Consider the following 26962-nt stretch of genomic DNA (forward strand, 5'->3'; position numbering starts at 1 on the left):
TAACAATATTCCATCTTTTTATTGTACACAGGGTCCAAAATCTGCTTAAAATGTCTGTCAAAGTTTCGCGTGAGGCTTACAAAGCTCCGTCTACCAGCAGCTTTGTAAACGCGCTTCAAATTCAACAGCATCCTCGCAAGTTTAAAAGTGGCATGTTAAAAATGCAACAACACCATCAAAAATGTCATTAGGAGAGGATATAATAGAACAGCTCGATGCAACGAGAAGAAATGTGGAACAAATCTAAGCTAATGATCCTTCCAATAGGAATGTACGGAGGAAGACGCAAGCGCGGGCAAGCTCATGAAACACTATTTAAATCATTACAGCAGCAGCAGCAGCTTTCAAACGCAACACATGCAGCTACGACATGAGAATAAAGTTGTTTTTTTAAGGCATTTCAGTGAAGACATGCGCGAGAATCAAGCTTAACACATCCCGATATATTAAACCACGTGATAAGTTGGTCTCTGAGGGTACACAGTGTCACTACGTCTGATTGTCTCGAGTAAAAGGTCTGCACAGGTAATACAGTGTAAAAAATATAGGCTCAGTTTAAGCAGCCCGTACGGCAATCGTCACATTTAAAAGGTTAAAAAAACATATTACACCACAAAGAAACACTCGTAGCTGCAAACAACACTGACGGATGTTAGTTATCATGCACAGGCAGGTACGAAACTGTAAGAAAACGTGTTTTGTTTTTTTTTTTGGTTTGGAGGTGATCTGAAGCTGCAAATCCACCGTATGACCTGAACCATGCCACGGTAAATACACACAGAAAAAAATTTTGGAAAACATAAAGCACACTAAGTTAAACCCGGTTCTCTTTCGACATGACAGAGAAAGATCTGAAGAAAACATGACAGTAGTGATCACAGCTGAAGGCTCCAAGTCTAATTATCCTGACAACCTGTCTCCGTTGGACCGCCGCGCTAAAAATAAAAACCAACCGAGGCGAGTTAGTAGGGCGCAGCAGCCGAGGCCCGGATGCCCCAAGTGCCTCCGTTTGAAAACATAAAAAGGTGTTTTTTTGTGTAAATCTTCTAGCAGTTGGTGGTCTGCAGGTGGCTCTCGTTGAGGATGGAGGTGATGTTGGCGTCGTAGAAGCCGTCCTCTTCCTCGGAGCTCAGCGTGGACGAGCCCAGGGCCGTGCGGTGCGACTGCTGCGACTTCCGCCTGACAGGAGACGGAGAAACTCCATCAACTCCTTCATAGCTTCATTACATTACAGCTCAGCCAGTGTCCGGCTAGTTACTGCAGAGTGCCACCTAGTGTATGGATGGTGCTGACGTAGCCTCGGTTCACCGGATGCCCCACGCCTGACCACCTTCACTAGTTTTCTTCTAAAGTGGTGTATATTGACTGAGTTGTGTACAATCTGGGGTCAAAGGTTAGTTTTTGGGTTAAAATTCTGAAAGAAGGTGAAGTCATGCTGATTTTTGCACCATTTTCTGTGGAGCGATGTTTGAAAAGCCATAACTTGAGAATTAAAGTAGCTGGAGTCCTGATATTCTGTAAGCCCACTGATATTTATATATAGTTTGTAATGGTACGATCCTGCTTTAACAGAATGATACGAACCAGTTATATGATGGTGCAAATTTGGTCAAAAAATGTGTCTTTTTCTCCATTCCTATATTCTACCAACCATAAGACCTTTATTTTTCACCCTTTTTTTTCTCCAATTTTTTCCCCTTCCTGTGATTGGCACCAATAGAAACTTTAAAAATGTTGAGCATGGTTCCAGTCATGAGGTATACTTTAAGAGAAAAAATGTTTTTTTTTGGATTTATGGCCAATATTTGAACATGCATGGAGCAGGTATGATGGATGAAATCACTCCAACAGTGGTTCCAACTGGAGGAGTTCTAAAATATTGTTACAGGGCTAAAAGAAAAATCCATCCATTATCTCTACACCACTTAATCCTCACTAGGGTGGTGGGGGGCTGGAGTCTATCCCAGCTGACTCAGGGTGAAGGCAGGTTCACCTGGACAGGTCACCAGTCTATCACAGGGCTACACTTCGAGACAGACAACCAAGCACACTCACATTCACACCTACGGACAATTTACAATCACCAATTAACCTCAACATGCTTCTGGACTGTGGGAGGAAGCCGGAGAACCCGGAGAGAACCCACGCTGCACGGGGAGAACATGGAGACTCCACGCAGAAAGATCCCGGGCTTCCTAATCGGGTCATGTTCATCATGTTCGTCTAAATAATTTTATGAAAAGTGGTACCATGAGCAATGTCGTCCATGCTAAAGAGATGGGAGCGAAGTAAACAACGCAAAAATCAACACGAACCCACCCCTCTTGAAGAATTTTTAACTTAAAATCAAATAATGTTGCCTTTGACCCCGGATTTTACACGTAGTGACTCAATCAATATTCACCACTTTAAAAAAACATCTGTCAAAATGAAGATGTTGAGTCGAGGGGCATTCGGTGAATCGAGGCAGAATGACCCACGTCTGTCTTTTATGACTTCTAAAATCATTTTATGGCTTTGGGATTTGAACCCTACTTGAGCTCGGCCTCCAGCGCCGTGACTTTGGCCCTCATCGCCTCCTGCAGCTCCTGCTGCTCCTCCAGGTCCCTGAGAACCTTCCGGCGGACCCCCTCCAGACGCTCCACCTCGCCCTCGCTCTCGTCCACCTGCCGCTTCAAGGCCTTCACCCGCAGAGTCAGCTGCAGACGGGGGAGAGGAAGGGGGTTAGAGGGGGAACAGAGGAGGTCACGGGGGCAGACAGGTGAGGAGGTGGGGGGGAGGTTAAAGGCATCGGTTTGGCGGGTTCGTAGGGGAGCTGCTACGAACGCTATGGCGGCAGAAAGATGATAGGGAGGGACGGGGGGGGAGGTCAGGGAGCGTTCTGGGTCAGGAGGAGCACAGATGAGATTAGTCTCATGTAAAGAAGCAATTAGCTACTGTTTGACTACGTTAATGATTGAACAGCAGTTTATCTACAGTACAGATAATCCTCACTGCACTATTAAAGTTGCATCGAGCAGCTACAAAGGCAGAGTCTGGAAACATGAGGCTGCTACAGAAATGTATTTAACACAAGACCGGAGCAGAAAATCTCACACGATTAGCATTAAAGGTAGCGCTCAGCCGCTGTGTTCTCTTTAGCGCCGATACCAAAACAGGAGATGTGTTTCTGGGGTTTCTAAGGAGGTACAGAGCAAACTACACGCTTTCAGACATTATTTAAGGTTCTGGATTGGTTTTGTTTTTGCATGTTTTATTTTCTCTGTTGCCTCTATGACACTGTGGTATGTCTGAAATAAAGCAAATAAATAACCGAATATTAATCAAGAAGTCTGATACTAACTGACATTTGTAAACAAATCATCTTGGACTTTGGGAAACACCCACTGACGTTATTCACCATTTTCAGACATCTGAACGACAACAAACAACAACAAAAATGATCAATTGGTGAAATAATCACGAGTGAAAATGACGACTATCAGTCTGATGAATGATATTAGGAATCAGCTGACATTTGCAGGAATAATGAAAGTCTCGGTGTCAAGTTAAAAAATAACAACAACAACAAAAAAACCTAATTAGCATGCCTGTATTTATTTATGTCCCATTTGTTTAATCAAAAGAGAACTTTTCAGATTGGCGACTACAGAAAAAGAGTCAAAGCATCCCATTTGTAATTTAATCAATCTAATTAGGAACCAGGAAAACATTGTAAAAGGCACTAATAATTGGAAAAATGCTGAATATTAGATCTGATAATTGGGCCAAGATCAGTCAGTTGAGCCCTGATTAAAAAATTAGTGCAACATTTAAAGAATAAACTTATTTTTGAGCCTTGGAGAATAATATTGACAACACTCACACATCAGGTAAATATCAAACCAGAGCCAGGCAGCTTTTTAAGTTAGCTTAGATCGAAAACAGTTTGTCTGGCTGTGTCTGAAGGCAATAAGATTCACACACCAGCACCTAAATAACTCACTGATTAGCATTCTGTATTATAGCTGTTTGCTCCACAGAGAACCTGACGTATACAGATGACATACGGTGTCGTACAGACTTCCAACTGGCACCAGAGAATTTAAAACATTTCTGCACCAGCTACATGTTAAAGTTTATTTTCGGGTTCTTGTCTGCTTGTTTATGCCGCCATGCATGTGTTGACACCTGGATGTATTTCAGGACTTCTCTGCCTCCAGGTCTCTGACATCCAACAGCTGCTTTCAACTGTTTTCCACCATCGAGGCTTTTAAATAAGACGCCTTCGTCGAGCCTCTTTCAATCAAATGTTCCAGTTATTTGAGAAAAATCTCAAAATGTACACATTTTCAATGACTTTTGGGAACTCTTAGTGGTCTGAATATTTTATTTTAGAATTCTAGTTTACAAGTTGTTTTCCTGCTGTGTCTTTTTTTTGTAATTTATATTCAATTTATTCAGTTTAACAAATTGATCCTGCACATTGTTTTTTTTAAAAAAAAAATCTTGTTCTGGCTTGCTTTCCTGCACATCATTCTGTTGTTTTATAACCTCTACAGCACTTCAATCGACTTTGGCTGTCGTAAAATGTGCCACAAAATCTAAACTGATCTAGATTCAATTTACAACCAGTTATGAGCTGTTTAGAAAAGCCACATCCGTTGTTCTCCATTGTTGTGCTAAGCTAACTAGCCATTTGCTCCATCTTCACATGCACTGGAAACACATTAAGAGTTGCTTTCCTTCATAAGGTTTGACCCAGTTTGATATCCAGCCATGACATATTTACCTGATCTCTCTGCTCAACATGTTGGCTCCTCTCCTGGTCTAAGGTGGCGTTTAGCTCTTTCAGTTTTCTCTCCATTCGTCTCTGAGCTCCCTGGATGCTGGCCTTCTCTCTGCATGGATAAAAATCAGACATATAAGAGCAATTAGACACAGTTAGCTTTATAGTTTTTGGACTGTAAAATGGCACATGGCTTCTTTTGGTATTTAAGTAGGTACTGTTTGAATTACTGGGTTCTTTGTTGTTGTTCGTAGTGAGTAAAGTAAAGTAGATGCAGGATTGTTGTGGATGTAAAATGCTTGCCAAGTGCTGCTTAATGACAACTAAGCTTTTTAGTAAATTTAATATATTTACTGATATTGTGCAGTTACTTAGACTCATTAAGACAAAAAGTAGGAATCCCCATGTATTGGAGGGTATTATTTGTGGCATGCCGTGGGTTCAGTCGTGCCTTTCTTCGCTGCGTAGTCTCTCCTCCATCTCCTGGATCTTGTTTTCCAGCAGGCTGATTCCAGCTGAAGGCCGAGGCTGTCCCTCCATGTCGGCCACGCGGGACTTCAACTCCTTCACCTGCAAGCACGCGTGACATCAACGAACCGCAGAATTTGCATAAAGCTGGTATAAATATCCGTGCGATCGTGTTCGTACCTGTCTCTCCAGCGCGCTCTTGTCCATTTCCAGGTCGTGTCTCGCCGAACGCTCCTGCATCAGCTCTGAGCGAAGCTGGTCCACCTGAGAGGAGAACGTAAGGATGAGAAGGCAGCCGACGTAGACTTTTCAGATGCATCATGACAAAGAAGTGCTTCTCGCTTATTTGCATGTGCATTCAAATGTCTGCACCTGATCTCTGCTTCGGCTGATGCGATCGTTCAGGAGCTCCACGCTGCTCCGCTCCTCATCCAGCTCGATCTCCAGCGATTTAATTTTATCCTGTGAACACACACACAGACAACATATGTCCATTTGATGCCTCACCGCCGTCGCCGCTTGTCACCATCTTTGCTGACACGTCATTGTGCGCCTGATTTACTCCCAGCCATCTTTAGATTCTGCGGGTCGTGACCTCTGACCTCGCAGCCTCACCTCCAGGCCTCTGATCTCCCGGCCGCGGTCCGTGTGGGTGCTCTTCTCCGATTCCAACTCGCTCTCCAAGTGCTTGAGCCGGTTGTTGAGGAGGTCTCGCTCCAGCTGGGCGCTGTCTCTCTCTTCGCTGCACACCAGCAGCTCCTTCTTCAGACGGGAAACCTGGAAAAGGGATGCAAGCTGGTGTTATTTGTGGAAACCCCCTAATCTTGCAGTAGCTTATACTTTAAAGGGCATATGTGCTCTTTTTTTATTTATTTTTAGAACTGTGCATGTACTTTCTCAGCATGTGAAATACGCTTTTCCATATTTCTATTTAAAGTTTCAACAACTTTTACGTCTTGGCAAAGTTTTTGCTTCCAGTTTTTTATATTTGTGAGCCATGTTAGCATCTCATGTATCCACAGTCCCTCCTTGAGACGAATGTGAACATCCATATGTATAGTATGCAAACCATCAGTGACAATGTTAACATTATGTTAAGCAGCTACAGTGATGGGGCGACTCGATGGCTGCACATTAGCGCCTATGTGCAGACCGCATGGACGCCAATGCTCAGAGCAAAAAGAGTTCCGGGTTTGATTTCCAGCTGGTTGCACCAATAAAAAACACAAAATTAGCAAAACTAAAAAAAAAACGTGGTTACAATGCTTATGTCAGTGACACCATCTCCGTTTGGTGTGTTAGCATACTAACATGTGACAGCAAAGTGTAGCTGAGGTTGATGGAAATGTCATTTTACTTTGCAGGTATTTATTCATAAAGCAAAGTATTGGACAAATTAAAAGCTTCACCTGATGATGGCGCTAAAGTCGGACAATCATCAGAGTCATTACAGTTCATTCTCTAAAAACCTTAAATGAAGTAATCCAACCTATTGTTGTTGAGATATTTCAGTCATGACCAGAGACTTGCACTATTTATTCTAAATCTTAAATTCTTCGATGGTCTGCGTTGCTCATCCTTGTACACTCGGTCATTAGCATGTCTTTGCTACCTTCGTGTCTTTATATGTCAGGAAAGTACCAGACTCTGTTGTATTTGCTGACAGGACTTATTCCTGCTCTCTGGTCCCTGAACCTGTACCGACTTGAGAAACAGGGCGTTTAATCACGCTGCCCACTTTGCTCAGAATCGGTTGCAAAACTGCCTCGATTTCAAAGAGCTGATGTGACTAAATAAGTTCACAGCACCTTTACGTGACACTGCTGGATGCAAATGCTATGACTGACTCACAATTCATGATTACTGGCACCGATTACATTGTTTTTATCATTTTATGATGCTGTGAAGATCGTTATGTAAATCTCGTCTGTAACCTGCTGCTGCCTGTCATGACCAGGACACTTTTGCAGAGGAGATTCTTAATCTAACCCCAAGTGCCCAAGGAGCAAAAATGGTAAAAACAAAAAAACAAACAAACAGAAAAAAAACTTTTTAAGTGCTTTTACTCTCTGAACTCCAAATCCTGCATGTTTAAAAGGCATCTTGTCTTTACAAAATTGCCAAAATCACCCCATACAGCAGCCAGGAACTGTTAAAACAGACAGAACTATTGGATTTGGCACATTCTGACTGTCTTACTCATCTTTGACGTGCTGTTTTCTCACAAAAAAAAAACAACCAAATCCAATCTTAAAATCCTAATATGTCATTAAAATCACTTTATTCTACACGTGCAAAAAATAAATCAGACACAACCATTAGTACCTCAGCTGCAACCTACGATGATGTGACAAAGAAAGACTTCTGGCTGAAGTGCAGGCTGTGTTTGACGAGACAAGAAAGGAAGCACATTACAAATCTAACCAGTGAAATATCTATAGTCTGTAGAGCCTCTACTTTTCCCTCATTATTGGTAACACATGTGGGAACTTGGAAAAATGTTGATCATGTTGATTCTACCTTTTTTCCCCTAATTTTCATCATAAGAAATATTCAAAGAAATTCAACTTTTCTTTTTTAAAAAAAAAAAGATTTATGAGGTTAAAAATTGGTTTTAATGCACTAAAGACATGTTTGAGTTCTCTGTACTTCTAACCATGGTTGTGCTGTTTCCATAGATGTGCAGGACTTTTAGGGAAAGAACAAGCCCACAGTGAGTAAACATGTGACGGGAGCAAAAAAAACACCCAGAATTTTGGGCTTCAGAGGCTCAAAATGCTTTAAAGGACAAGGAGAAATAAGTTAATTGTTCAGTCGTAATCATCAGAATGTTCCAGTAGTTTCCACGCTGCTTCCCTTCCCTCATTATCGCCGTTCCCATTTCACCTTTCAGCCCGTTGTCGCTCACCTCCTCCTGCTGAGCCTTCAGGTTGCTCTGAGCCCTCTGCAGCTCAGCCAGTCTGTCCTTGCTGCTGCGCTGCGCCTCCAGCAGGTCCTTCCTCGAACGCTCCCTGTAGTCGTCCAGCTGCGTCTGCAGGGCGGACACCGACTGACGGGAGTCTCCCATCATCATCTCCATCTGAGAGCCAAACAGAAGTCAGGACAACAGCAGACCAGTGACCTCATCTGACCTCCAGCTAACACTCCCTCTCACCTCCTTGTTGATCTTCTCCAGGGCTCGGTCCAGCAGCCTCTTCTGCTCCTCCAGGTCGCTCTTGCCCCTCCTCAGCGCCTCCCTCTCCAGGTCCCTCTCCTCCAGCCGCCGGCTCAGCTCGTCCCTCTCCTTGCCCAGCCGGGTGGCTCCTCTCTTGGCCTCCTCCAGCTGAGTCTTCAAGGAGCGGTTCTCGTCCTCCAGAGCCTCCACCGCCTCATCGACCTCCGAGCTCCGGGAGTGAAGCCTCGTCTGGAGAATGGAAGGATGTCGAATAATACACATGGGCGTACGGCAGCTAATTTTTAAGGTGCAAATCCGCTTGTACCTCAAATGTATTCACACCCTCCCATTAAAGAAGGAAAAAAACCACTGAAATAAGTTGAAATTGACAAAAATAATAAGAAATAAAAATGTAATAAAAATCATGACATTGCTTTTGAATTGTGGTTCAACAGAAATATATATAAAAAAACAAGCATGATGGGACCCGTAAACTAATATTTTGTTGAACAACCCTCTGCCCAAAAGTGCTCTCATTTGTCTTTTTTAAAATTATTTTTCTTTTCAACCACAATTCAAAAGCAACGTCTCATTTCACAAAATTATAATTTAGTAAATTTTTATTTATTATTACTTTTTTCAGTTTCTAGTTATTTGAGTGACTGTTGTGAATTTTGCCTTTTCTTTAATGGAAGGGTATGAACACATTAAAGGACGACTTTATTTATCCAGTATTTCATGAAAAGCGTTTGTACTTTGCTTTCTGCCTTATACTTGAACCTTCATGACCACAACTGCTGCATATTAACTCCATCTGTATCCTTTATAAACAGCCGTTTCAATCCACGTGCAGCACAATCTTATTTAAATTTATCTTGCAGGGATTATTTTTCTGAGCTTGCATGTTTTTTTGAGTTTTTTTTCTCTGGATGCAATTTGCTAAACATCTCTCGGTTGAAAATAGAGCCTGTGTGGGAGGACGCTTCCTTTGTTCTGGTACAGTATGTGTATTTACATAATTTTGTGTGCATGTGTGTGTGTGCAGCTGCTGAGTTGTTTTTTTTTCTCTTCTTGGTGCAGTACCATGCGGGCCAGCCTCTCTCTGAGACGAGCGTTCGTTTCCTGCAGCTCCAGGTTGGTGCCGTCCACCACAGACTTTCCTGATGACTGTAGGGAGGAATGGGAAAGATTTATTTACTCATTATGCTGCACTTTTTCTGCACTTTGTTAACACTGGTCTCATGTGCTTTGTACATCAATTCATGCAAGAGGTGTTCCTTTCATCTTCTAGAACTCATCAAAGCCACTTGTTTTCACCTCCTTCGCCTTCTCCAGCTCGGCCTTGTCTTTCTGTGACTGCTCCTTCAGCCGGCCGATCTCGGACCGCAGCTCGGCCTCCTTCTCCCCGCTCGCCCTCCTCAGGGCCTGGAGCGCCTCGCTCTTCTCGTCCAGCTCGCCCTTTTGTTTGTCCAGATCGGCGCGAGCCCGCTTCAGGTCGTCATGGCAACGCTGAAGCTCCTTGGGATAAGCGATGGGAGATGAATAATGTGAGCGAGAGGAATGCGCCGGGGTGCACAACGGCGTGTTAATACGAGGAGTACGGGGGCGCGCCAGTGTTAAGGGTGTTGAATAAAAATCAAAGAAAAAAAAATGATCCGGACTCAGAAAACATTGCGCTGCTCTGACAGATTTAAAAAAACATACTGTTAAAACAAAGGCGCTTCACCCACACAGCGAGCTTAATCTTTGTTCTGCCTCGTGACCGACATGTGAATCACCTCTGCTGAGGAGCGGTTATCGTCAGGCGTTTGTTTCTTCATGGCGAGCAGCGAATCCTGAAGATCCTTCAGCGTGCCCTCAAATTCCTCCTTCTCCAAGCGAGACTTTTGCAACCTGTGGAGAGAAAGCGGACGTTAGAGAAGACACGGCGGGGAAAAGTCACGCTACAGACATGCAAACACACTAGAAGGCAGCAAGAAATACACATGTGCACACAGACATGAAGCCAGGAGATGCTACAAACCCAAACACAGCAGCAACAAACAAAAGCACAAAGGAGTGAAGCTGCTGCTCTAAGCCATGACAGCATAAAGGATTTGTTTAAGATCAAAGAAAAAATTCATCAGGAAAGATGGATGATTTAAAATAATAATTATGATTTGTCATGGGGGGGAATCAAGAAAGCTGTTTTTAAACAAGTGAACACAATCTGATTCCATTGGATTAATCGTCACTAGATTTCTGTTAGTGAGGGTTTCGCTGATCTAACGATCAAAACAGACATCATTAGATACTAAATCCACCCTGACAGGAGCTTCACAGGTAAATTTCAGATCCCATCAGGCTAAATCTACTCAAATCAAAACACAGCCAGACTAGTGTTTCTCTCTCACGTTCGACTGCCGGAGCGCTTCCCGTTCCTGCCGAGTGAAAAAGTCAAGCCAAAGAGTGCATGCATTAAAAATAACTCAGGAGGAATCTGATATTACAGGACTGGGCCAAAGACAGATCTTACAGCACATTCTAAAGTTTTCAGTGAGCGCTTTAGGTGCTTTGAACTGATTCTCCCGACAGTGAAAATATCAAATGAGACAGAGTGTGTTTGATGCTTGACCAAGGCTGAGAGATATCGAACGGCCACAACATTAAAACCAGCTGCCTGGTATTGAGCAGGTCCTCCTCAGGCTGCCAGAACAGCTCCGACTCATCCAAGCGTGAACTCCACAGACCTCTGGAGGTGTCCAGGAGCCAATCAGAGGCCAGATGATCGTCACTATCTTTATATTCTGTATGTTACCGTGAATAAAGGACAGGCGGAAGTCTGCACTGATCACCTGAGGACACGACTTTAATTGAACACTGTTTGTTGTGTGAATCTGTCACAACTTCTGGAAGTTGGATCGGACTTCCTTCAGCTTCCTCCCACAGTCCAGGCTAATTGGTGATTCTAACTTGGCTGTAGGTGTGATTGAGAGGCTTTCTGTCTCTTTGTTTTAGCCTTGTGGTGGCCTAGTGACCTGTCCAGGCTCCAACCCCCCCTCTACAGAACAAAGCAGGTATAGCTAATGGATGAATGGATCCCACGGATGTCCGATCGGATTGAGATTTGGGGAATCTGGAGCCTGAGTCAACATCTTGATCTTGATCTCCCATATTCCTCAAAACATTTCTGAACAATGTTTACAGTGTGGCAGTGAGCGACATCCTCCTGAAAGAGGCCACTGCAGGTAATCTTGGAAGATCACCGCCATGAAGGCACGTATGTGGTCCCATAGCATCACATTGTCTCCTGCCTTCTTCTCATTGTGTGTCCATGTTCTCTCCAGGTAAACGACACAAGAAAACCTGATTCCTTCATCAGACAAGGCCTCCTCCTTCTCTTTGACCTTCAGAGATTTTGCTTTACGGAGTCAGAGCTGTACAAGGACAGCATTAGGGAGCTGGTTTTAGTGTTACAGCGGATTGATTTAGGCTCCTAGTTGATGTCTATCTTTAGAATAAACACTGATTTATCGACATTTGCGGTCTTTGAAGATACTGAAAAAGTACATTACAATGCTAACTAGAGAGGCTCCTGTTGTAAGGAGCATTTCTATAAAAAAAAACAAAAAGCCACAAATGTGCATCCTTCTGCAAAAAGGCAAGATGTAAAATGCTTTAATGCTGACATAGCATTCCCAGAAATGTGCCTGTGTTGATGTTTGTTGACCTGCCATGTATTTCCATATGTTGAAACAGAGAGAATTTACAGATACTGACTCCTCTCTGGTGCTGTGCAGCTCCTGCGTGGTGGCCTCCAGCTCCGTCTTCCACTGCTCCTCCTGATCTCTGCAGCTCTCCAGCTCTTCCTCCAGCGTCAACATGGAGGCGTTCACCCTCTGCCTCTCCTCCTCGATCTGCTCCTGGGACTGATCGCACGGAAACACACACACAAAATTAGTTCCACAGCTACAGTGTGTAAAATGTGTTTATTCCTCATATTCAATTAGCCTCCTCATTATTATGACATGTGAAATCGCAGCAGTTCAAAAAAAAAAAAAAGGAGCTCACACACCCAAATCCATCACATCTTCTTTTAAGTTCAGTTTCTTTTTTTATTTTGGGCAAATGTTCAAGCCCAAGGGATCGAAAAAGGAAGAGATCTTTCAACCAGATGCCTTAATCAGCAATCCACCTCTAAAAAAAAAAAAAAAACACCTCTACACGAGAAACAACATCCTAAAATATCAAATAAACAAGATAAAGCAGGGTACAGTCGTTGAGAACAGTAATCCGACTACTTTAATCTTCCTCGCGCCAAATAAATCACCTCATCAAAAGCGACTGGCAGCCCGTCTGCTTCTTCCTCCTCTCAGGCTGCACGTTACGCTTTCTTTCCTGACACCGCTGGTACTCTTTCTGCCTGATGAGCTATTCCTGTATATACATATATTCGTCAAATTTTCCTCTACACCGCATCCTAAAGCGCTCCAAAAATAGTCCACCGGTAGAAACAGAAACTTCACGATGAGAAATTCGACGGGAAAAAGTTTGGCATTGTGATCACAAGTAGCGCTATTCTCTTTTTCCTAACTCTGCACACTGGGCTTAGCCTGACTTTGTGAAACCCTGACTCGTAGTTTGAACACTGACTGAATACTGACACATAAAACGGAATGACAAGACAAAGCCTGCATGTTTAATAGGCAGACGCGGCATCAAAGCACGAGCTAATATCGCCTTAATCGCCGATGCAGGACGCAAGCCTGACTGTTTTCCTTCTGCACCTGAACAAAGAGAGGTTCTGAATCGGACTGTTTCTATTTGAGGAGTGCGTTTGTGCCTGACGATGAAACAACAACAACAACAACAACAAAAATCCTTTCAGTGATTGGAAACTGAGAAATATTCACTGTTGCACTGCAGCTTTTTCTGTGAAGTTAGAAATCCTTGCTGATTAACTATCATGTATTCTCTCGGCTCTTAATGTGACACTGACGCAACATCGTGCAGGAAATTAAGATATGAATAGTTAATCTCAAAAAGAAAACCTGAACAGTTTCCTGTTTTTAATAACAAGTGGGAAGAAAGAGAAGCGGAACACTTGTCATGATATTGTCCATTTGACCACAGTGTTGAGAAAGATATACGACTTTATGAGATTTGCAGTAAAACATAAAGAAATGCTGAAACAATTCTGTTAAAGCAGCATTTACTAGTGTCTTGTCTTCACTCATTCATGTTGGTTTAATGACAGAAGAGTCGCTACACCAACATTTTTAGCTTCACGGAGCCAAACTAAAGCCACGTCCAGCCAGAAACACTGGAACACAATCACAGAGGAACTGGACAACTAAAACCATGTCGTTGGTTACAGAAGCAGTTTGGAAGCTGATAATCATGCAGAGCGACTCCAGTGCTTTTCTGCTGCTTTAGTGACAACTTTTCTTTCACTTCCACTGCTCAGTATTCTGGTTGTGCGCCATCAATGCCCTTTTGGAGGAGACAGCAAAAAACATCCCTCATGATTCGTCTCAGCTGCACAGTTTGTATTCCTTTTATCTCTGTTTTTAATTATTTTTGCTAATGATATGAGCCTGAAATGAAAATGATAGACTGACTGTCATCGTGGCTACACATGGAACGAGCGATTCAGAAAGCAGAAGATCAGATTAGATGGAGAGAAATGATGGCTGAATGGCATGGCACTTCATTGATTGATAAGCCTGAACGCTCAAATACTGGCAGCTGCAAACAAATCATTGCAATTTATTTTTGTTGTGTTTTTTGATGCTGCATGATGTTAGAGGAGATATTCCACCTGTGTGACCTGCTCCATGGTCGTCCTCAGGTTCTCCACGTCCTGGCTGTACTGCTCCCTCAGAGCCTCCATCTCCCGGTCGTGACACTCCACCTCCTCCTTCAGCGCCCCCTTCAGCGCCGTCAGTTCGCGCTCCCGCTGGTGGAGCACGTCCTCTTGGCGCTGACGCAACAAGGTGGCCTCGGCCAGCTGAGCCCGCAGAGTCATCACGTCCTGCAGAGGTGAATGAAAGAGATGAATGGATTGCAGGTGGAGGCGTGACGGTGTTTGTGTAACTGTGCAGCGTTCGTACCGCCTGCAGCGAGTCCGAGTGAGGGGAGTTTTCCGAAACCATCCTCAACTCTTCCTGAAGCCCGGCCAGCTGATCTTCCTGCAGCCGCAGACGAGACTCTGCACCTTCTCGGGCCATTCGCTCCTCGGCCAGTCTGCACACAAACACACATTATCAACACTGCAACACAGCTGTCGGTACCAGACCAGCCAAATCAGGACAAATGATCCAAATAGGCCACAGGAGCCGTAACTGTAAAGTGCACACACTGTAGATGCAAAGCCACACACAGGCCTCCTTACTCATCATGCGCCTGCTTCAGGTCTTTCATGCAGCGTTTGAGCTGCTCCTCAAGTTCCTCAAGGCTCAACTTTCCTCCTTTCTGCACAAAATACAAACACACACACAGACAGACAAAGCATGAGACACAGAGAAGGAGGACAAAGACTGGAAGTGTTGCCACTGTCGACCTTGCAAATGCATTATGCGCTCTGTATTATCTTAAACTGTAAAAGAAGAAGAAGAAAAAAAAAAAGAAGGAGCCTGCCATGGATTCTTTGCCCTAGTTTCTGACAGTCAAAAAATCTTTGGGAAAACAAGCTCTGCCTGTGCACTCAGACGTCGTCAGAAAAGACGATCTCCCCGCACAAACATCTCTTTTCTGACAGGCTGCAGGGGAGCAGAGCCGGAGAAGCTCGTCGCCCACATCCACTCGGCTGTTCGGAGAGGCTCCGTCTCATTGAAAAGGAGGCTATAAGCAGCAGCCTGCCCATGAAACCTCTCTCATCCTCCTACACACTCATTACAGGGACGCACACACAGACGCAGGAAAGCGAGACAAAGCGAGGATCACGGACGGTTCTGCTCCTCCAGGGACCTCACATTTTCTCTTACTTATCAGCGATGGATTGCGAAGATATATTTTGTACAGATTTGTTTCACTTTCTTCTCGTCCCCCCGCAGGACAGTTTGCAGATAATCCCGTTCTGGGACATTTTCAGCTTCTCTCTGTCCTCACAAAGAGATAATTAACAGAAGATAACATAACTGGGAATAAAGCACAGGCTCATTTGAGCACTTTGTGTGAATTGCGTCAGCTGTGTCCTGATGTGTATCAACAGTAAAACAGACTCTATGTCCATATTAAACACATCAGCAGTATGAGCAGCTGAATTAGAAGTCACAGCTGATCCTGCACGTCTGATAAGCTCTTGTCCAGAGGTTATCCAGCAGTAGACAAATGTAAAGCGTGATGAGATGGTTGAAAGAATAGTAGAGCCTTTCTTCAAACCTTTGATATATTTTTTTGCATGAATTACTGGATAATTTAACCTCCTCAGGCCCCGAAGATGCACAGAGCTGCTACGTGGACGAAAAAACACCAGACACTAGTGTTTTGTATTCTGATTTCAAACTTTACATCCTCAGAGTAACTTAAAGAGCCCTTAATACGGTTTCTGAGTTTTTCCACATCCTTTAGTGTGTCATAGCCGATTTTCTGTTTATGTAAAGATCTGAAAACTTATAAAGCCCAAACTTTCTAGAATTAAATATAATAAAATATTCTCTCCTACAGAAAACTCAGCTCGTAACCTCACTGTAATATCTCATTTGAAGTCAAATGTGTTTTATTCTAACATTACAGCATGTAAAGATACTCTATTAGTCTGCAAAAATACAATTATAAAGACCTTAGTTATGGCTTGGTGACCCGTTTTCATTATTTCAGCTTTGCTAGCTAGTTTTGCTTAGGTTTTAAGCTCGGTGGTTGGATTGTTCTTGGTGAAATGTGCCCTGAGAGTCTTTACAGATGTGTAGTTTCTAACAGCTTCTGATTTTATGTACTGCTCCCTCAACCACAAGAGTCTCACATTTATCTAGTGAATGAGACTTCTGCTACCAGAACCAGGAAAACTGTTCAGTTTTTTTTGCTTTTTAACCTTGTTCACATGTCCGTATGCTGTTTTTTTATACGGTAGGAAACATGTTATGATCAAAATAAGCTGTCACTGCCATGGCTGTGGCTGTCCACCAAAGTCACACTCTGTGTCAGAGCCACTCAATGTAAAAACAGAGAGAATCATCGGATTTTCAGCTTCCTGAATGTCCTTGAACTACTCATCTGTGATGTGCCGTTCGATGAAAATCGTGATGTTTCATCCAAATCATTTCATTCTACATAGCTTATTTAAATATTAGTCAAAATCATTTACACTAATCAGATTAACCAAAAGAAAAAAAAACGTCACATGACAAGAAAAACTTTCTAGTTGAATTGGGCTGAACTGCAGGCAGTGTTTACACAGAGCTGAGAGGAGATGAGTATGAACACATTTAAAATCTAATTAAAATACTCTGTAGGATGTAGTCCTCATTTTATTTATTTATTTATTTATTTTAACCAGTACTGGTAACACCTGTAGGCACTTGGAAACATATTGTGTGTACTGATTCCATTTTTTTTTCTTTTCAAGTTTTGGAAAATAAATAATCAAAGAAATTCAACTGTTGTTTTTCTTGTTTTGATATAATTTATGGGATTTTAACTGGGCCCTGCGATGGACTGGCGACCTGTCCAGGGTGTCCCCTGCCTTCGCCCAAAGTCGGCTGTGATAGGTTCCAGCCCCCCGCGACTCTAGTTGAGGATTAAGCGGTGTATAGATAATGGATGGATGGATGGATGGATTTTAACTGTGTCATACCGACATGAGACACCTCTTGAGTTCCCTCTACTTCTAGCAACAATTGTGCTATTTTTTGATACACAGAGAGGAGTGTTGGGTGTTAAATCAATGACCAGAGAGGAACTTCAGATGAAATATAATCGTCAGTCTTTGGTTGAACAGGTCACAACATGCAAACATTTTCTTTTGTTGCTCTGAACAACAGCCAGTGTGTCAAGTCTCCACACAAACACACCTACAGTGCATCAGCTATGTTAGACTCAGGTAACCCAACACACACATCTGATCCTCAGTTAAGCAGCCCACAAACAGGCCATCAGCGCACGACTCCATCACTCTCCCTGTGACACACATTAACTGGTAACACCGCAGTGAACCAATCAGAGCACTTAGAGGGAGCCGCACACATCAGTGGCGCTGCAGGAGTGTGACTCTGAAGTAAAAGGCAAAGAATCTGTCAGTATACTAATCTGGACAGTGGCTGAATTACAAATAAACCCAAAAGCAGCCTCTGGAGGAGCCCTTTGGTGCACAACATCCGACTCTGCTCTGAACTTATGTTTTGCTTTTACACAGACAAAAGTAACACTTTGGTTTGGAGGCAGAGCTGGAGAAGAAACAGCCTCAGGCGAAAAACAGCGTAAACTTTTTCATCCCCGCGGCCCGAGGATGTCGATTCTTTATGTAATAGTGCTTCTAAAGAGCCGGAGATGACTGCTGGTAAAGAAATAAGCCGCTAAATGTATTAAAGTGGACAGTGTGGTCATGACAAGGGAGGTTTTGTACAAAACAAGACCCGTCTGAGAAAAGATCTGTCCCATCCGGCGAGCCAACCCCCAGCTGGTGCAGGGTTCCACTCCAACTCAATTATTGATGCCTCTCAATGACGGCGCCCTCAAACACACTGAGCCTTCCTCTGCAGGTGCAGCGTTGCCAAGAGACAAGACGGGCAAATAATTCACAGGCACCCGGTCACAAACACAGACAGAAGTACATAACAAGGGATCATCATACATAATCAAGTGCATGTAATATGAGAAGGTAAGGACACAGAGGAATAACTTCTGTATGTAGATTTATGCAAAAGCATGCAAATTTAAAAGGAAGGCGTCGTGAGTGTTCTCATAACTGTGGCACAATCTCTTTCAATGAGGTGTCGCAGGAGGACAAAGGAGCAAATAGAGGAATAATCCGCGTGCTCCTTCGTGTTCATGTTTTTTGGCCTGCTAAGAGAGGATCCTCGGGGACTAAATGAACAGAAACTTCATATCCTCAGTAAGAAGGACGGACCGCCAGCCATCTGTTAGCTTCATTGCTGCTCTAATGGGAAAATGACACCCGTTGACCAACAGGCTGAACCCACACACCACAGTAGCTAATCAGATTTACAGCGATTACCAAATAAATGCATTAAATGGTTTAGTTTTAGTGCTAATTCTACTTTTTATAAGTTGTTACAGTTCAGCATGAGAAGTATGATACCGCTGTTACATCTCTGTGATAACTATGAAGCTACAACTAGCAGCTAGTTAGCTTAGCTCTTTATAAACATGCTAGCCCAATGGCTACAAGCCAACTGTGTCTACACGGTCAAGTTACAAACGACACACATTGAACTCTAAGGTGACGACTGGACTTCACCACCTTTGTACAGAGCCTGGCCAGCTCATTCCCCATGTTTACGCTCTTCATGCTAAGCTAGATAGCTATCTGCTATTTGGAGCATGGTATTTACCAAACAGAGAAAATAGGGGTAGCAGTGTTTTTGTTTAGCTCTGACAGTGATTAAGCATATTTTCCAAAATGTGAAACTATTCCTTGCAATATAGTAAACCCATGATGTCAATGTAAGGCAAAAGTGCTAAAAACACACCACCAAAATTCAACTCAAAGCCTTAAACTTGACTATTAATTCAAATTAATCAACAGGTTTCAGCAGTTTCTAAGTTTTTATTGTGTGACCAAACAGTCTCATGGTTTTCTGACCTTTCAACAACACCGTTCACGCCTTCACCCATGAGTAAAACCACCATATTTGCAGTGTGCTATTTAGATATGAAACACCAACTTGCTGATACAAAAGCATATCTGCAAATTTTTGGTTGAACTGCAGCCAAGAAATTAGTTTTCAAGAATATGTTACCACAACTTTGCCAGTGTCTGCCACTGACAGCAAACTTTCAGCAGCTTTCTGGTATTAATGAGAGCTTCTTTCTCACACAATTAATCTGTTAAATCGACATTTTATATTGGCTGTAGGTGTGAGTGTGAGCATATATGGTTATTGTTCAGAGTTAGGAGGGATAGACTCTGAAGAATAAAGAGGATATAACAACTGTTAGCCAGTCATCCACTGCAACTTTGCAATAAATCTAATCTGCATGTGAACATCTGACCTTTGCTGCAAATGTGTGGCAACATTAGTTAGGATTAACCACAACGGTATGTAGGAAACCTGAGGGAAACACAGTGAGATATGGTTAAAAGCTACAAAAAAAGCCAGTAACCTGACCTTTGACCTTTATCCATACTGCTCCCAAGGCTGAAAATAAACGTCTGTGCTGGTTTCTGGTTCTGTTACGCATAAATTACAAGGTTTGTTTAATGCTGTTTTTTCTAATCAATAAGAAGAACTCAGTATGTATACATGCATGTAAAGAGACCTCAGATTTACAGAAAACGTACCTTTAAACTGCTGCTTGTCTCATAGCTGTGGTTGACTTTCCTTATGATGGACCCTTCACTCTCACTGGTGCTGATGAGAAAACGAAAATTAAATCAGGGGAAAAAACTGTCTCCACTTAACTGTGACTCTTAACTATATAATAGTCAAGCTTTTTTTCACTCTTACTCACTCAGCTTTGAAGGTATTGTAAACAGACTGGTTGAATTGGGCCTCTTGACTCGAGACTCTCGTGATGTCTGTGCTTTGGCTCCTTGGCAGAATCTCCTTCAAAGATTAACAAGGTAAGAAAACAGACACAAAACAAAGAAGCAACTTCATACCTGGAAATAGCTCATCGGTCCTCGTCGCTGGTACTTACAGGCTTTTTTGCCACAGCTGGAGGGGTGTCCTTGGCAACAAACTTCTCTGGTGACTTGTAGCTCGCTTTGGGGGCCTCGAGTGCCGTCACCTTGGCAACAGATGCAGGGCTCTTTCCCAGGTTACCGCTTGCCGGAGCAGACGACATCAATAAACTGGAGGAGGCAGACAACGGAGCGGCGTAGGGATTCAGAGTGGGAGAAATGGGAGCGGGGAGGGAGTTTTCTGGCTCTTTTCGAGCGTCCAGACTTCTGGACCTCCTGCGCTCGTCGAACTTGAGTCGCTGCCTTGCTCCAGGGCGGCCTCTGGTCTGCGGCGCGCTACCCGGCGCGGCGCTGTTGAACTTACTGATGAGCTTGTTAATGGGAGCCAGGGAGTTGGTGTCGATGGCTGGTGCAGGCTCCTCGGCAGTTGACGCCGGAGGATTGGGGAATGGCTGTGCAGGGGAATCTGGGCTCGGTTTCTTCCCGTTGTACCTCCCCAAAGAGCCAGAGAAACCAGAGGCAGTTTGCTTAACCGCTCTGGGTCCCGCTGCGTTTAATTTGACAGGTTTCAATCCTGCTTCGTTGTACTCCTCCTCACTAGTCCGATCTCTGTTTTTCTCAGTTTCGCCGACTGCTGCTTTGGGTTGGGGTGCAGCTTTCGGCCTCTCTGCTTGTCTTGCTCCACCTTCCTCCTCCCCCTGTGTCCCTGCTTGACCGTCCCCAGGAGGTCTTTTGAGAGGGCTCCCGAAAATCTCCCCATCCTCGTCCTCCGCCGGAGAAACAGGGGAGCGTGACGTGTTCACAGCAGGGCCGTAGGGGTTGGTGAACTCTGCTGGTTCTTTGTTAACTTTGGGGGTGGTGTACGGCGAAGGAGGCCCCGAGCTGGTGGTGGGAGTGTTCAGCTGAACTCCATATGAGTCGCCTTTCTCGCCATCTTTCAGAACCACGTACGGCTGTCCAGAGATCCCCTGAACCCGCACGGCGACGCCATATTTGTTGGAAGGAGTCGTCGCACTGGTGCTCCCTTTGGATTTATCAGGATAACCGCCACCGGTGTCGTGGAGGTCTTTGATGAAGCGGATCTGGACGCCATAATCCACGGGTGGCTTCCTGTCGGTGGAGAGACTGCTCATGTTCACTTCCTGGTTTCTGTGTGAGCAGCCTGTGGAGGAAAACAGCAGAGATGCAAAGCAGGTGATTCAGTGAAACGAGTTACAAAAGCACTCAGTACATTCAAGTCGCACGCTAGATGTGCAGAAGATTCAGTTCTCTTTGCTTTTCTCTCTTGTTTACTGTATAAACCTCCTGCTTCTTCTCAGGTGGAGTCATCATGACATATCAGATTCCTGGTATATCTTGATGAACCTGTCATCTTCTCTCGCTGCTCACCAGGTTCAGTTTCTTCCCAGCCAGAATGTATTGTATTCATGTCATGCCAAATATGCCACTGGGGCACTGAGAGCCTCTTTGTACAGGTTGAGGCCTACTTTTTTCAGGAGGGTGTGGACGGAAGGAAGGAAAAACCCAGCGGGAGTGGTTGAGAATGAGATGCCTCGCACCTAAAAGATCACTTTGTTGCTTCTTATTTACACGGACATGCACTAATCCAGCCATTATGTTTTAAAAAGCCAAGTTACAGCAAAGAACAATGGGAATTTGTATGTATTCAAACAGCTGGATGGAGGGTGACGCAGCATTTAAGTGTATTTTTGACTTTAACGTTGGGGTGTCATTGGTAGATAGAGTATTTGCACTTGTAGGTTACTGGAAATGTAACCTATAATGCTGCGTTTAAAGGGGTATTCCACCAATTTTACACATTCCACACAGACTTATGTAATGTGTTCTGTGCTGCTGGAGGAGCTTTCTAAAATCAGAGAAAGTAGTCATGATGATGTCATCGGGGTTACCTCAGTCTGGAGATTAATAATGCATAAAAAGAAATGTGGCGTTACAAAACGAGGACATGCAGGGTTTTCTTTTTTTTTTAAGTGTTTACCAGGTAGAGAGAGTCTAACAAAAGGATGTGTGGCTTAATGGAAAATGTAGGATGCAGCATTTTTAAAGCTTGAACCATACTGGTACGGCAGGTAAGGGTGTCTCAGCCTCTGCTGCTTGCCTGCTTTAATAAAGTTTGTCTGTTACGTGTCGCAGCTTTGCACAAGTACAATACTAAGTTGCTGGGGAACGCATGACAATAGATTCATTGTCATGTAATCTGGAAATGTTTTCTATTTTCGTGGCTACTTGTTTGGTATGAAACTGTCAATGTCCAAGGTGACTTTGTGACTTCGACGGCCAAAGGTGTTCAGCACATATGCTAAAGAACACCACCACAGCCTCACGTTTGATCAGCCACAACATTTAAACTACTGACAATTGAAGTAAATAGCTTTGATTCTCTTGAGGCGATGCAATGTTCTGGCATTCATTTGGCTGTTACTTCAACATGTACCTCCCACTTAAACATTCCCACAGACCAAGCACAGCTCCTCCCAGCTACACTGCTTAGGAATGGCTTGAGGAACATGATCAAGAGCCCAAGGCATTGACAAGGCCTCCAAAGTATCCATCAGATGCACCAATGTCTCCATCCTGCAACCCAAAAGCTTCCCTGGCTAACATCCCTCATGCCAAACACCACAGGACACTGCTAGAAGTGTTGTGTGCAAGAGGCAGAGCTGCTTTGGCAACACGAAGAGAACCTACACGATATTAGGCAGGGGGTTTTAATGCAATTGTATTGAGAACTACAAGGATTAATCTACAGATGCAGTAACGTGCTCCATGTTCTGGGATAAAACTCTTTCTACTGTGAAGAAAGACGCATTTTAAGTTCTGTGTAGTCGACTCTGTTATTCCATTGCTTTTCTTGCTTTTGCTGTGGTATCGTTTCAGCATCGCTTTATTTCAGCAGGTATCGTAATGAAGGTATCACTAATGAGGATGTCATCATCATTTCTGGACATTTTATACATAAAAAAAAACGACACATTGATCTGCAATGAAACCAATCGCTAGTCGCAGTCATTAATATAAGCATGTCCTTCTTCTATGCTCTGAAAATGAGCTTGGTGGATACTCCTCCCTTTGTCCAGGCTCTGTGGAGCATTAAACACTAGGGGCTATGTCAGGAATGGGCCTCCCCTCGCTCCCTCTCTGCTGCTGCCAGTCTCCCCAGCCACCAAACTTCAGAGTAGAGCCACTCAGGCGTAGACTGTTTACTTTGAGCTCTGCAGACTCACTCACACACACCACGTCAAGCATGCACACACACACACATATATGCAAGAGTGCGCACACAAACACACCTGCTGTGAATTCCCCATCTGGTAGTAGCTGATCTAACAAGCATCGCTCCTTTTAGTATCTCTGCAAGTGGTGAGAAATCATGCTTCGGTCACATTATCATATAAAAGCAAATTTTTTCTCCTCTAGCATACGTGGGTTTTGGTGTTTCAGCTCTCTTAATGTGGAGTTTCGTTCACAGAGCTCAGCATCGTCCTTCAACTCGATACTGCTTCAGCTGTTTATTCTCACGGAGTGACTCTCGTTAGAATTAAAGTGTAACTGGCTGGTGGTTACAGAGTAACGTGCAGCACCTCCACCAGCACTGAGGTTAGATTAGTGGATCAAAGTCAGACTTTGTGTTTCCTAAAAACATTCTTAGGATTCCAGACGTTCCCTTTCAGCATTGCGCGTGGTTTGCATTTGTATAATAAGGACAGATTAAGAGGAAACCGAGAACTAGGGCAGCATCGACTGTAAAGCCTGCACATGCAGAAAACTGTCCACATAGGCAGTAAATAGAAAGTGAAGAGACTAATTAAAAGACGACAAACCGGAGACCAAAAATACAGCGCGAAAGAAATTAATTCTCCCGTCCTAGCATGACACCAGGTTTGCAGAACATGTTCCACATAAAAAAACAACGTCTGAAGGTTAAAAACGGCCTGAGTTGTGTTTGCAAATCTGTGCTGGTTTGAAGACAATGCCACGTCTGTGTCCGCGTTGTGAAGCTGCTGCTGCTCACATCGGAGGCTCCCAGGTGTAAATATGTTCCTTGGGTAAATACTGATTTTTAACAAAGGCTCAGTTGTGGTGCAGCGGCCGGTAGCTGAGCGCTGTTTAATGACAACTGGTTCACCTCCACCGTGTCGCTTGTCACGAGGAATGGCTGTGTCAATAGAAACAGGAATGTCACCAAACTGGCCCATCAGCCATCGCTGGTCCAGTTCTTCTTACCCAGCAGCCACTTCTCCTCTTCCACTGTTCCTGCACCCTCCTCGTGCTTCTTACTGCAATGTCTGATCTTAAACTTTCTCTCACAGTTTCTCTCGCCCGAAGGTATCTGAACAAGAGGATGAACTGCTTTGATACAGTGATGTGGTTGAAATCTGTGATCCCATATCTGTATTGCATAGGAAACCCTACAAGTACAGCTACAGCAATTTGTCAAATATGACATTAAACAGCAAATATTTTGATTTTAATGATTATTTATGAACAAAAAAGTCACATTTCTCTGATTCCAGCTCCTTAGATAACAATATCTTCAGCTTTCTTTCATTCTTTTTGACAGTAAACTGAATATTTTTGGGTCATGGACAACACTGGTCGACACTTTTCACCATTTTCTGACATTTTACATATCAAACAACTAATCGATCAACTGAGAAAAGCAACTGACGGATTAGTCGATGATGAAAAGCTGTTTTTGCAGCAAATTAAACCCTTAGTTAGATGATAAAGCAGTGAAAAGTGGAGTAACAGGAAACTGTTTTCTTCAAGTTAAATTTCTAAATAATAACTGGTTCACTCTTCTCTGATGGGGAATCTATTGCTTTTTCAATGTGTAGACATATTTGACATCAGACATATGAAAATGTTTTTTTTCTGACATTTTACTTGATAAACAGAACATAAACGCATTAATAAATAATGAAAACAATCATTAGTTACAGCCCTAAACCATGTGTAAGTGTACCTGTGCCTTAATTAACAACTTTTATTAGGTTTTATAAACAATTTGCTTGTAAACACAGAAGAGAATGTCAGTAAAACCACCAGGAGTACACGCCACCCAAAAGCAAATGAATCAGAATGGATTACTGAGCCCTTTATGATACCCGAAGCAGTAAATTTTCTGCAGCATAAAAAAACCACACCTTCTAAACCAAACTAAGCCAGTCGTCAGTGTTGTGGTTGAAGCAGGGGCAGGTTCTCTTGTTTAAAATAGCAACAACACGTCCCTCATTAAATAGACACACGTTTACCCAAAGTGAGCTTCAAGTGTGGCCTCAAGCGCAGATTTTAATTCAGGGGTCTGTTATGAGGGACTATTTCTGGAGCAATTTATTAAGAATTTTAAACAAAATGAGGGGACTCCTTGAACACCAAGAGCTAGTGAGTTATTAGCTGGAAATATAATGCTGACAAAGATGTGAGGGGACAACAAGACTGACTTTATATGTATGGAACACAAAGCCTGTTTGTCTCACTAAGAATTTAAAGAAAAACACTTGTGCGTAAAAACAGCGCTGCTTTAGGTTGGAGAAAGCACCCGAATCTCCCCTTTACGCACCTGTCTGCTCCGGTCGGGATTAATGGCGTCACACCCACCTATCCGGTCAGCCAGTATCGGTGCGCGTCGAAACCACACCGGTGTGTTTACCGGGAAGCCTTCTGGGACCACGATCCGGAGCAACAAGACAAACAAGCAGCAGCAGCGCACCTGCCTGCCATCCTATTTGAAGCTGCTATAATAACCTCTCATATCCTCTTTACGCAGCGCAGTCAGATCCAATTATACACGCGCGCACACGCACACACACACACACCGAGAGCCGCATCCAAGGCTTTGAAAACAACAACAACAACCAAAAAAAGAGGCTTCTTCCTCTCATATTAGCAGGAAAAGCCCGAGAAGGCGGCGGTTGAAGCCAACCACAGAGCCACAGGTGTCCATCTCCGCGTATCCAAATGCGGTGCGTCGCCTCGATACGCCAGCTTTCACAGCGCTACTTTCACCCACTTCTACGCACCAAAATCCCACAAATGTGCAGGGAACAGCTGTGTAAACACTCCCACTCACGATGTCTACTTATTGTACCTGCAGAGATGATCCGGATCAGAGGTCCAGCATGTGTCCGTCCAGCACCAGCAGCAGCAGCAGAACCGTTCGGCGCCGATGGGATGAGAAGATGTTCCTCAATGAAGTGAGGACATCCGTAAATTCTCCCCCCCTCCCTCCTCTCCGCCACCGGAGCAACCTGTTGCCTGCACGTCGGAGAGTCCTCGTCCCGCCTCAGCACCGACTCCATTGGTGGGAGGCTCCCCGGGAGGCGGCGCCTGCTGCGGGCTCAGTTTCATCTCCAGAGAGGTCAATAGGGGAGAGCAGCTTCTAATGGGAACCACTGATCAACGTGTTTGGAAATGTTTGCAAAACATTGTAAGGTTTCCTATTGAGTTATTTTATTGCACTTAATAAAAATAAATAAATAAATAAAAAAAGTTCATTTAAATGATTTATTTACATATTTTGAGTCTGTTGGTCTTCTTGTCTTTTTAAAAATGATTTGTATTGTGGATATTTGTAGTTTTTCATAAAGTTGGTTCTTTGTCAGCTTTGATTTATCCTCTTTGGTTTAATATGCACTTTGTCTAGAAAGGCTAATATTTCTATTATCATCATCATCATCATCAATGACGACACAAGGTCAGGAGAAGCAGATAAAACCATTGAAGCAAAGATTAGTCAAGTCCAGCAGTGGATAAAGTACTCAGATCT

The 26962-nt window shown here is 43.6% G+C and overlaps 1 protein-coding gene across 2 annotated transcripts; it reads right to left on the reverse strand.

The window, feature by feature from the left end:
- On the reverse strand, positions 1–26366 carry cgnb (cingulin b). 2 transcript variants are annotated; one of them, XM_008283853.1, is made up of 21 exons: positions 26285–26366; positions 20190–21334; positions 20001–20095; positions 19831–19900; positions 14764–14843; positions 14483–14615; positions 14191–14403; positions 12150–12298; positions 10784–10810; positions 10169–10283; positions 9708–9908; positions 9474–9557; positions 8391–8639; positions 8145–8315; positions 5852–6013; positions 5609–5698; positions 5417–5500; positions 5220–5338; positions 4772–4880; positions 2536–2699; positions 1–1179 (listed from the first exon to the last, which is right to left on the reverse strand). In XM_008283853.1, exons 2-21 carry the CDS (start codon positions 21303–21305, stop codon positions 1047–1049), a joined length of 3564 nt encoding a protein of 1187 aa, XP_008282075.1. In that variant the 5' UTR covers positions 21306–21334; positions 26285–26366; the 3' UTR covers positions 1–1046. The 2 variants fall into 2 exon arrangements, with proteins under 2 accessions (XP_008282075.1, XP_008282076.1); XM_008283854.1 differs by lacking the exon at positions 10784–10810.
- Positions 26367–26962: the final 596 nt, after the last annotated feature.

Source organism: Stegastes partitus, unplaced genomic scaffold (genome assembly GCF_000690725.1).
Source record: "Stegastes partitus isolate 25-593 unplaced genomic scaffold, Stegastes_partitus-1.0.2 Scaffold329, whole genome shotgun sequence".
Taxonomy (NCBI): domain Eukaryota; kingdom Metazoa; phylum Chordata; class Actinopteri; family Pomacentridae; genus Stegastes; species Stegastes partitus.